We start from the raw sequence: 12583 nt of genomic DNA on the forward strand, positions 1-12583 counted from the left end.
GGTCGTATCTGTTATTTTGAATTATGTTATAATGCATGCTTTCATGGTTATCCATAATATTTGTTTATTTTTTTGCTCATTCGCAAATGCTTAAAATGCAAAGTCTCTATAAAAAATGAAGTTTTATGTTTTAATCCAACTGAATTCTATGCAAATCTGATTTGAGGAATAGAATAATTAGCAATTATAATAAGCACATATATAAGTATTTAAAAAAAATTGCCTCTTTTTAATATATTAGGTACTAATATAGGTATTTAATTGATAGTATACGTTCTTAGTTTCTATTACCTATCTACAAGTGCTTTGCAAGAATACATGACCCAGTTTTACAAACGGTTTATTCTTTAAAATTATTTTTCGAAGGTCCCAAGTTTTGTAAATATACTCGCCAACGACGCGTAGTAACTCATATAATATATGAGTTTAGTTTCTAAGTGCAAGATGCGTTCTTCTTTTTGTTCCCAAATTCTCTGGGAATATTTAATATATTTATCATAATAAAATATATAAATCTTATACTTTTTTCGAAAATTGTATTTTTATATACATATAAGGACAACTGATAAGGCTTGTAAACGACGACAATAAATTTCAAAATTTATTATATTATCAGATTATCTATTGAGTTTTACAGTTATAATGAGCTTAAACTTTAAAATGTTAAAATTGCTATTCGCTAATACTCGTATATATAATATGAGTCGATAGCCGCGTCCACACGAACAATGTTATTTAATAATAGTTTAAACCGTTCAGTAGTTGGTTTAGATTTTTTCCAACGAACTCTAAGGATCTATTATAATATTAGATTAGTTTAGGAAAATTCAGAAAGCTATAATACCGACGAATAACGATGATATTCAACTTCCCCAATGTTTGAAGTTATTATATGTAAAATATACAACGGCACTCCATATACTATTGTCAGATATAGTATGATAACTTTGGAGTAGGTGTGAGTTTTATTATTATTTGACATTTTGGGTTTTACTATTAATTGTTTTATAATTGTTGCCTGTTGGTCGTTTCATTGATTAATTTTATTTCAATTTTGACGTAAAACCAAACCAAATAAGTAATTTTTTTCTGTATTCTTACTACCGTTTAACTTCACATTTGGTTTGAGTACCTATTTACATTTAATGCACACTTTCGACTCTACTTTATAGTTTATATTATGTTATTTTTTGGTTTCGGTGTCTTTCCAGTATTGAGTCCATTTTTCGGTAGTTCATCAAATATTTTTTTTATTCATTTCAATACCTAATAATTAAGGTCATGTATAATAATTATATATGGATAGGGAATTTGGTAAGTTAGGAATTTAGGATATGTTAAATTTTCAACCTACTATCTGCATCACTGATGTAGAGAATAATAATACCGGTATTTCATAATTTATAGGCGTTATGATAATTTTTTTTTAACATATTTCAATTGTAAAATAATTAAAATTACCTTTTAAAATTTTACCCATGGTTATACACCTGATTCCACCACCAGAAGTGACGTTGAAAAAACACTTAACGCTGTAGTACACCAGTTAAAAAATAATATAATAATAAAACAACAACTGTACAAAAAAGTTTTGTTTACAGAAGAACGATTTGTATTATAAATAACATTGTACATAATAATTTGATGAGATATATACTATACTTAGGTATGTAAAGTATATTAATACATACTATTTTATATAGGAATGTAAAGAGAGGAAGATGCGGGTTATTCTAAAATATGAATGCTTTTAGTAGGCACCTATGTAGTATAATAATTAACAGTAAACAATAGAAAACGCGACGTGTTAAAAAATATATACATTTAATATTAAATATAAGGTTTGGTCAGGGCCCAGGGGAGGTGCATAGCTCTCGAGAGCATCTGGATGAAATTACTTATAATTAAAAATCAAGATAATATTACTTTTGATTAAGATTGAAAAAAATTCGGATACAATGTTACATATTAAATAATAGGTAATACAGGTGTCAGGAGTTAGGAATCAGGTAGTTGTATAAGTTGTATTATTATTATTTATTAAAGTATAACATGCGACTTGATAGGGAACTATCATAATACATGCTGTTATTATAGTATACAATAAAGCATGGAATAAGAGCAAAGTAGAAAATTCAAGCGTCCTATTATCCTATACAAGTAAAATTAGTACTACATATTATATTAATATATTGGTTTTAGATTTTTGGATAAATCGATAGAATATTCTATGATAACAATCGGCCAATGTAGCGGCAAATTATACGAAAGTAAATTTAAAAAAAATGTTGGTATACCTATACATTTTTTCCTTTTTGTTATACGTTTTGAACATTATTTTTTGATTATATTTTTATAATCGTATTATTACCATATGGGTTTGACTAATGTTATTGTAAGTACGAAATGTAATAATATAAATTTGACAAACGAGGTAAAAATGCTGGAAATGCACTTGAAGTTTTGACAAACAAAAACCGAGCCAAGGATATACTTGTCATTCTATGCGTAACCCGTATGGCCTACACAGTTCACACTACAAACATACTATCGTAATTTGTCACAAATATTGGAGCATTTCTAACTAATTCTAAAAAGTGATCATATCGGTATAGAATTGTTAGAATGAAATCGTAACTGAGCTCAGTACAAAGTGGACGGTGAACAGATAATAATATACCTACTTAACATTGATACCAATGTACTCGTATAATATGGTAGGTATGAATACGATTTTTAGGGTTGCACAAGCTCACGATTTATTATAACTCGTTAAGTCGAGACAATATAGAAAAACGTACTTAATGTTACAACTTACAAGTAATATTTCTAACATTTTTTTTTACTTTGCGAAGTTAGAAAATTAATCGATAAAAAATACAATTTTACTCTTTATATAATACTTGGTATAACAAAAATAGGTAAAATATACCTACTTAAATAGATGCTATAAGGTCTAACCAATAAAAATAACTTTGATATTTTTTCAAGCTCAAAGCCTAATTTAATATGAGTGCTTACGAGGAATGGATATGGAGAGGGCGGTTGACCTTCGGCAAACTTCACTTCACTCATCAAATAAGAGGAATATAGAGTTGTAGGTACATTTGTGCTTTGGTCTTTGTACTTTAATGCCTTAATACCTGAATATCCTTATACATGGTTTTAAGTTGAGATAAATATTGTTTCGGAAAATTTTTATTACGATCAATTATATTCGATCAATTATTTACGATGGAATGATGGGACCCCCGTTGAAGTCCACGCAATTCCTGCGGCGCCTTTCTCTCAACCGGACGCGGCGGCCGTTTTGATGGCGGCGGCGGCAGCCCGAGTATTACCAGCATTGTACCTGAATCCGTTGTACGTCTGTGGTGTCACCGGACTTCCGAACGGGTCGCGGCCTCTAGGATGGGTGTCCCGCCGCGTCCGCACGCCACTTCCGACGCTGTCCCGCCTCGCTCGCACTTCACTTTCGATGCCGTCGCCGGGACCTGCGATGTCAGGCAGAGAAAATCGGCCGCCGGCGCTCCGTCGGTCAACCGCACTGCCGATGTCGTCACCTCCACCGCTGTCTCTGGCCGCCTGCGGTATGTCAAACGCTTGCCGACTGACGATGGACGCGAGCGTCGAGGCAGCCGAGTTGAGCCCGTCGTCGAATATGTTGTAAGACCCGGCAACCATAGTCGAAGACTGTACGCGGTCAACCGTTGGCGGTGGTCTTTGATAATACGCACAAACAAAAACATTACAAGCTTTATGTTAATGATAAAATAGACTTTACTAACGTTATTTTATCATGCATTAGATATAATATAGCCAATGGTGCTGATGATCGTTCCTCTGATTTTCGTCACTTAAGCTGTAAAGATCGGAATCGCGATTTGAAGTTATATAACTCTATAGATCCCCCTTCACTCAGTATGTTTTGCAAATCATGACAGTAATTTTTTTCTGATTGTGATTGTTATTGTTTTTATTCTTTATTTTGTAAACAATTATATGATGGACATTATACACCATTGGGCAATCGCATTATGGATCGCAATTCACGTATGACTCGTATGAGGATATACTTAAAAACCACTATTGTTTTGTAATGCGAAGTGAGGTTAAATGGCTTATACGGGGCCACTCCTCGACTATCCATTAGGACAGGAAATGGTGCAGAGTAGAGTGGACGAGTTTCAATCAAAATGACTACGGAAATATGAAATACATAATATTACGTTAAAATTAATGCATTTAGCAAAATAAAAATTAATCTAACTCTGACGGCTGACTATCAGCTAAGTAATTAAAAATAATTTAATCCTTATCAGTTATCACTGTCAATCGGTTTAATAGATAGTATAATATTGCTGGCAATATTTTAACGGATCAAAATGATGGAATTGTTTTGTTCGTGTTTATTTGTCACGAAATAATAGTAATAATTTAATCCAGTAAATTATCAATTGTTTTTTCATTTACATTTGTATCCGACTTCACGATAGTGTTTTTATTGTGTTAATTTATATCCCAGCTCGATTTGAACATACCGGTAATTTATAAATTGGGCTTAACTCGTTTTGGCGAACATTCGAACTTTTTACTTTAATTTGTATTTTTGTACAGTCATGTGAAAATATACATTACATACATCGTATGCAACTATACAAATTATACAATATACATTGTGTGTAGAGTACCCTAGTACGTATTTGTTCTACGGATTATAGTTTGGTTTATGTTACTATATCATTGAAAATAAGTGCAGATTTAAATTCTTATAAAAGCGCAAACCTGAAATAAAAAAATTGAATTATTGCTTAGTTTAACCGGTAAATCGGATTATTATAGACATATAGACAGGTGTGTATACGTTTTGAAGCACAGTAGGATGGTCATGTAGGGGTTAAGTCTGGTGTTGAATATAGGACTATTGAAATTAATTATGTCAGGGTTCAGATAAATTCTTGTCGCCAGCTTCAAATGTATGTATAAAAATATTTGTAATTTTGTAACAAAAAAAAAATAAGTTTCGTCTATTACAGTATTACCCAATGGCTTAATACTGATGGCCATATTTATAAATTTGCATTCATTTTTTTAACATTTTAGGGTTACTTTGATTTTCCTAAAAAAATAAAATATCAAATTATATAAAATTGTATTCACAACATGGCCATTCGATACAATATTTAGTAATAATACTTTGAAAAAACCGGGTAAGTGAATGTCGCTCTGCTGTACATTAGGTGTCTAGGAGGACGCTGTAATGGATGGTATTAAATTTGAATTCAATGATATCATATATTTGTATACGAAAACCGATTCTGAGCGGAGACTTTATGTCAGTCTAGGATATTTTATATTGTCTTTACTTATTATAAATATAGTAGCCGGTAGTTCAATTCATATTATTCTTAAATTATCAGTGAAGCTGGAAAAATATTAAATATAATTATGTAAAATTGGGCTGTTATGGAACCGAATTACAACAAAATGATTATTTTGTTGTAATTTCATTATTTGTGTAAATATGCAATCTTATCCAAATTTGAACTTAAAATATCTGTAAAAAAATAACTTTATTCATATATTTTTAGATTCTTTAGTTAGGGAAAAAACTGTTTAAGTGGAACCTTGTTTTAAATGTTGAATCCTTAGCTATAAAAATTGAAAATTTTATACATTTTTAACTACAAAATCATTTTCAATTTGATATATATTATCGAAATTTGAACTTTAAATGCTTATAAAAAAATTTGTGCCTATATATTTTTAATATTTTTTAACTTCTATTGTTACAAGTGATCAAGAGTCTTGTATTAAATTTTCATGCTTTTTGACCCTCCAAATAAAATTTTATTGATATTCATAGAAAAAAAAAAAATTGAAAGTGTCCGTTTACAACTTAAAACGAGTCAAAATATTTTGAAAATTCGATCAAGTATATGAATTGATGAAATTAACATTTGGTGTATATTTCAAATGTCTAGAGTAGTTACAACAAAATAAGAAAATCGATACAAAAGAAATCGAGTGAATATCCAATGTTGTAAACATTTCAACTATAAACGTTCATAAAAATTAAATTTGACTTTCTGGCAGACATTTTTTTGTTTTGATAAAAGTAGAAAAACTTAGAAGGAATTTTGTATTAAATTTTTAAAACTTAGATATGAATAGAAACATTTTTATGAATTTCTAACTAAATATAATTTGCTAATTTTCGTGATTTTACGATTTTCATCAAAATTCTAAGTTTAAACGTTCATAAAAAATTATTGTGGATTTACGCTCAACTTTTTTCTGAATTTTCATTAATAACAACTTACAAGGAACCTTGTTTTACATTTTCAAGTCTTTTGAAAGAACGAAAACTTTTTTATCGACTTGAGTTAAAAAAAACAAATAATAACTGAATATGTAATATGCCTATAAATAGTTTAACACAAATCAAAATATTTTGGAAATTGTATGGTGTACAGAAAATGCTTACACAAATATTCATTGAAAATTTCATGTATCTACGGTTATTTTTGTTAGAGTTACACTAAAAACCAAAATCGATTTTTTCGAACAATGGTTTTACGTAAAAATTCCCATTTTTCCTGTTGCTTTTGAAAACTATTGGGAGTTTTTTAATTTTGATCTCCCGAATGCACCAACTAGATTCACTTTCCTACCAGAAAAGCTGCTATTTAAGAAAATCGAAGCACTTTTACTGCTCGAAACCGTGATGACAGACACAAAAAAAAAATGTAAATAAATAAATAAATATAATCATTGTAAAATCAATACATTCATCGCTCTGCTCAGAATCTAAAATGTATTTTTAATAGTGATGATTATTGATTATAAATTATAATAAAATATGAGTCAAATAAATATAATGAAAATAATGCATATCTTAAAGGGCTTTTGATTGTTGGAATAATTTTAAAGGTTAGGTAATTAAAAAAACTGGTATCCGGCCAAAATAGCGAAACAATTACCGCGAATGTAAAAATCGCGAATTGATAATAGCGTAAATAAAAATAGCGAATTGTAAAAAAGAGCGAAAATACATATTAGCGAAGAAAGAAACATCTGTCTGATAAAAATTTGAATAAAATTTATTTCGATTAAAAATTATAATATCGTTAAATTCTAATAATAAGTATTTATAGTAGTAATAATAATATATAATTTGTAACTAATGCATGAATTCTTTTATTACAGTCCTTGTACTTTTTTTTTCTTTGGTGGTTCTCCAGCATTATACTGCTCTAATTTTAAGTTTCGTTATTATGCATGATCGCTTATTTTAAAATTCGCTGTTTTTATTTACGCTATTATCAATTTGCGATTTTTACATTCGCGGTAAATTGTTTCGCTATTTTGGCCTAGACCCAAAAAAAATTTATTTTGTAAAACAGTATTCGTTATCAGTATGACAATAACATTCATAGATTTACTAAAATAATAAGATTTAATATGTGTTTTTCGTTGTGCGTGTATCAGTTTGTGGTTATTGTATACGTGTAATGCATTGGTAATTATTTAGTATTGGTAAAGCAATTTGTAAACTATGTACTCGATATTACACTATCACGTATTCACGTAGGTACAAAAGGGCCAAAATCAAATTAAAATATTTTTAATTTATAACCATCTGTGTTTGTCGTTCAATTTGGCTGTAGATAAGTATAAATAATTAATGGTCGGTCATTTGAAGTGTTGCTATTTATTTATATACGGTTTTATTGCCAATTTAATATAGTTCTTTTAACCCTATAATTTTAGTCCAATGCCAATTTACTTAAGTACATAATATATTTCGAAAACGCTAGGTCGGTTGTATGTGTATGGAAATGCAGGTAGCTAGTAGACATATAGACTTCCGTACATATTTTATGCACACAAATTATCTGAAAATACTTTTCGTTAAATTGTAACTTACTTTATTGCGTGTTCGATATGAACCTTATTCAAGTAAATCGTAGCTGGTGGATTTCCTATCATTGTTTCTCCTTTAAAAATATGTCAGTACATTATTCTAATATTGCGTTTCGTCCCAATTTATTGAAATATATAATCAACTATTATAATTGTATACACACGGTGTAAGTACTTATGAATATTGTGCCAAAATGAAATGACCTATAAATTGCTTACAACCGACGATGTTACATTAATAGTTACACCAACCGTACATATATATCCTATTTACTTGTCAAACCTCGTTAACAAGCGATGTTAAGTATCGGTTATCAATAAACTATATGGACTTTTGACGCTATAAACATTATTAATGTGTATTAACCTAACCCCCAAACACAATTTTTGCAACAATTGTTCTTTGAGCCTAGTTATAATTTATAAAACTAGCATTTTAAACAATGGCATCACATACGAGTTCTACTATGCTTGCAACCTTAGAAGCCGTTAGTTGGTTTTATTGAAAACTTGTCTACTTTAGTTTTAGAAAGTTTTGCAAGACTAATTAAATGAGACGGGTAAATTTTGAAGTTTTCAATGAAAACTTATTTACTGGAATTCCTGTGGGGATTCCAGTTGATATGTTAATTTTATATGAAACAGTCCAGACAATTATTTAGCTACTTTACTTTGAATAATATGATATAAGACTTTTTTATGTTCGTCATTACGCGTATAAATGTGAAACTATCATACATCATGATCAAGTAGACGAATAAATATTTTCGCTACGATCACATGGATTTTTATGTAATAATTAATTTTTTTTTCACCTTCTAGTTGAAGTTGGTTTTGACGGTGCTTTACAACTATCAGATGATGTTTTTCTTCGGTTCTTGAAAGAGCCCACGAAATTACTTTTACTAAAAAATAATAAACGTAGGTTATGTTATTTTTAAAATAACGAACACTTTAAAATCATACGTATTTCCGATCCCTTTTTTGTCTATTTCTCTTTGATAGGTCATAGGTAAATCTATTATTTCTCTTCCCAATTTATTATTTTCCTGAAACATAATATTTATATTTAATTTAAAATTTAAATTAATAACAATATATGTTTGACAAAATTTGTTCTATATTATGTATGAAATCATAACAATAGCAGTTTTATGAAATTATGTGGGATAATTTACACGTTTATGTACTAGAGGTATATATAATTTCTTTATTCGTATCTGTTTTTTTCTTCTACAGCTCAACGATCCATTAAGGATAAGCTCTATCATTCATGAGTTATTCAATATGAGCTTTGTTAGTGTCATTTATATGAAATATAAATATAAGACTCACATAACTATGTAAGTATTATAAGTTTATTGTCATTCATCAGTTTTTAAAGAAGTACAGTTCTTAACTCTTAAGGAAACGTGACATTTTTACTTAAAAAAAAGAAATTATGTGAATGAAAATTTAATTTTAAAATGTTAAATACTGAAAAACTAGATTGGATACAGAATACAGATGACAGGCCTTGAGCACTCGTTTTGCTACATTTTTCACGGAAGAGGAGTGTATAATAAAGTGGTATATTATTTATTTTAAATTTGAAAACTATACCTAAAGTACACCATTGTATTTGCAAAACGATTCAAAGCAAAGCTTGGTTAAAACGTTTTTGATGAAGTGCTTTCACCACTGTTTTATGGTTGTCGTTAGTTTTTTATAAATTTGTAAAGAATATTGTAAAAGTTAAAAAATATATCTCTTCTAAATACCAACAACACTTGTTTAAAATTAAATACATTGTTAATATAATATTGAAATTAAAATTATTTTTGTTAAATCCACATTTTTTTAGAAATAAGATAAATTATGTATATTTTTTTCTCCAAATTATTACTGTATTTTATGGTCAAGTTTTATTATTTTTTGCAAGATCACCGAATAAAGCAGTTAAATATTACAGTTTGTTTAACATTTTGAAATGTAGAATTCATAGCTTGTGGTTTAATGTTTTAATTAAACCGAATTTTTAGTTTTTTATGACTACCTATATAAATTATTTTTTTAAGATTAATTTAAAATTAATTTTTATCTTTAAGGATAATCATTTTACATTATAATAATATACAAGGTTACTGTTATTACTATACGTTTATAAAGTGTACATTCAAAGTATTTTAATCAACTATTATGTTTTGTATTTTTTTAGTATGTTCTATTGGGGTATAGGCTGTAAAAATATAATTATAGAGCCATATATTATACATAGGTCATATACTCTCAAGTCCCGCTGTATCAAGCTATTTCAGAATAATTTTTCAGTTACCATGATTTAGTTGGATTATTTAATATTTTAGAACTTATAGAAATAACCATTCAGATTGCACCAATATGAAAACAATCTGAGTACAATTATGGTAATAATAATAAAAAACCTGAATATTTTGTATATTAGATTTATAAATAAATAATCTAGATTTTTATATATTTATAGAGATTACCAAAGAGACAGATAAAAAAAAATTGTTTTCCTAGTATACTAAATAATATTATATACCTACCTGTCCTACCTGTTACAGATATTTCAATCTACAATAATAGATATATTTTAGATAGAACATGACCTCTATTGATTTAAATATCTTGCGTTTTTTTTGTTTAATGTTCATTTTTATCTTTTTCTATACATTTTTTTTTTTTTATAGAATTTATCAAGAAAATAACGAATATGGGTGCTCCATAAAATCATTTTTTGTAATATAATAATAAATCATTGCTTTTAAATTAATATAAAAAAGAAAGTTATGTGCAATATACACCAACATTCTGAGCTGAGGTGAATGCCAAAACCTAATATTCTTATTCATTCAGAAATTATTCAAGATTTTGACAGATGTATACGTTGGTTGTTGATGAGTGTTATTTCATTTATTTTTTAATAAACCTAACTTAAAGGGTGGTTTCTGTTAGAAAATTGGATGTTGTTTGTACTTTGGGAGGTGGTGAGGAGAAAGGTCAACAAAAGATGACCAGTACTCTTATAAATTAACTGAAAAACCTAATAACAAATTAGAGCAAATGGGAATTTTTACACAAAAAGAGATTAAGGCATCATTTTAAAAACATCAATTTTGTTTTTTTTGTTGCATAATTCCAAAATTAATAATCAAGTAGGGACCTGAAAATAGACGTAAGTTGATCAAATATGTTGGGGAGAGGGGAGGAAGCTCCACTAAGAATTTTCAATGTGGTAATTTGTTGGGGGCTCCCTACCTTTTTAAGGATTTATGTTAATCACAATCATTTAATAAAAATTGCGCCCATGTATCTTTTTTAATTTTTAAATTGCTATAATAACTAGTTACGAGAAACCTTGTAATACATCTATAAATAGAAATAAACTGAAAAAATTGAAAAATGAAAATGTTTATATAGTTCAAAATGTGACAAAATATTTTGGAAATATTTCCTTACTGGTAGTACTGTACTTGTACGTACTGTGCAGAAAATACTAATACAAGTATTTGAGGGAAATGTTATTCGTTTACAAATTACAACAAAATATCAAAAGTTGATAGAAGAGAAATAGATAGTTTAAGTGTGAATATCCAATGTCTAAAAATTTCAAACGCTCATAAAAAATGAATGTGATTTTCTAGTAAACTTTTTTTTTTTGCTATTGGTAGAAAAACTCATGAGGAATTTTGTATTACATTTTTACATCTTAGATATAAAAGAAACATTTTCATGAATTTTAACACACAATAATACTCAAATTTTTGTGATTTATATGAAGTTCGTCAAAATTGTAACTTGAAATACTCATAAAAACTCTTGTGACGGTATATTTTCCATATTTTTTAAATTGTATATAAACAACTTATGGGTAACCTTGTATTCAATTTTCTATTCTACAATACGCCTATGGACTTGCCATTTTCACCAAATATTTAGGCTCATTTTGTGCTAATCATAGACTCATTAAAGTATTGGCATTTTCGAATGCAATAATTTATCATTGAATTAAAAGACCTACTTACTGACGTGGTACACTCGAAACCTACTCTACTTAAGGTTTGAAGTGGGAAAAAATTCCAAAGGAGACTAGTGTCTCCATATATAATTTCATGTATAATGTCTAATGTACAAAATCCTAATTTGTTAAAGGGGGCTCTAACTGAGTCCTCCTGCGTTTCCCTCACTTTAACTCCTGACTCTGCTATGCAGTAGAGGCACTTCCTCGGGTTTTTAGTACTATCATCATTTACCTAAGTGTTTTAAATTGTCTTAATATTTTTACTGACGATTCAAATAACATTGAAAAAATCTAAACTCAATTTTATATGTATTTTAAATTTATATGATTGATTTTTTAGAAAACTTTTTCTTTATCAGTCACTACCTAAATGGCAAAATCTATTCTTTATTAGTAGGTATACAAAGTATGATTATATTATATTGTCGGGTCCCATTTTGTAATTTCCCATTATTTTAAACTATTATAAAATAATACCTACTGTAGAACATTAATGTATAGATTGTTTTTGTACTTTTTTAATTAAAAAAATTATATTATATTGTATTAAATTAAGGTATTTTTAATTTTATTTATGCAAATGTACATATATGTTTAATGTACAGTAATGGATATCTAAAAAGTAATAAACTT

At 28.2% G+C, this 12583-nt stretch overlaps 1 protein-coding gene across 1 annotated transcript in view; it reads right to left on the reverse strand.

Annotated features, from left to right (window-relative positions):
- Positions 1 to 1919: 1919 nt before the first annotated feature.
- Positions 1920 to 12583, reverse strand: part of LOC111032379 (kinesin-like protein KIF12) — a 43850-nt gene continuing 33186 nt past the window's right edge. Inside the window, exons 14-16 of the mRNA XM_022312678.1 lie at positions 8893 to 8975; positions 8742 to 8831; positions 1920 to 3721 (exon numbers count right to left, since the gene is read on the reverse strand). Of these exons, the coding sequence (XP_022168370.1) occupies positions 3289 to 3721; positions 8742 to 8831; positions 8893 to 8975 (606 nt within the window). The 3' untranslated portion in view covers positions 1920 to 3288. The remainder of the gene's footprint in view (positions 3722 to 8741; positions 8832 to 8892; positions 8976 to 12583) is intronic.

This window comes from Myzus persicae, unplaced genomic scaffold, assembly GCF_001856785.1.
Source record: "Myzus persicae strain clone G006 unplaced genomic scaffold, MPER_G0061.0, whole genome shotgun sequence".
NCBI lineage: Eukaryota > Metazoa > Arthropoda > Insecta > Hemiptera > Aphididae > Myzus > Myzus persicae.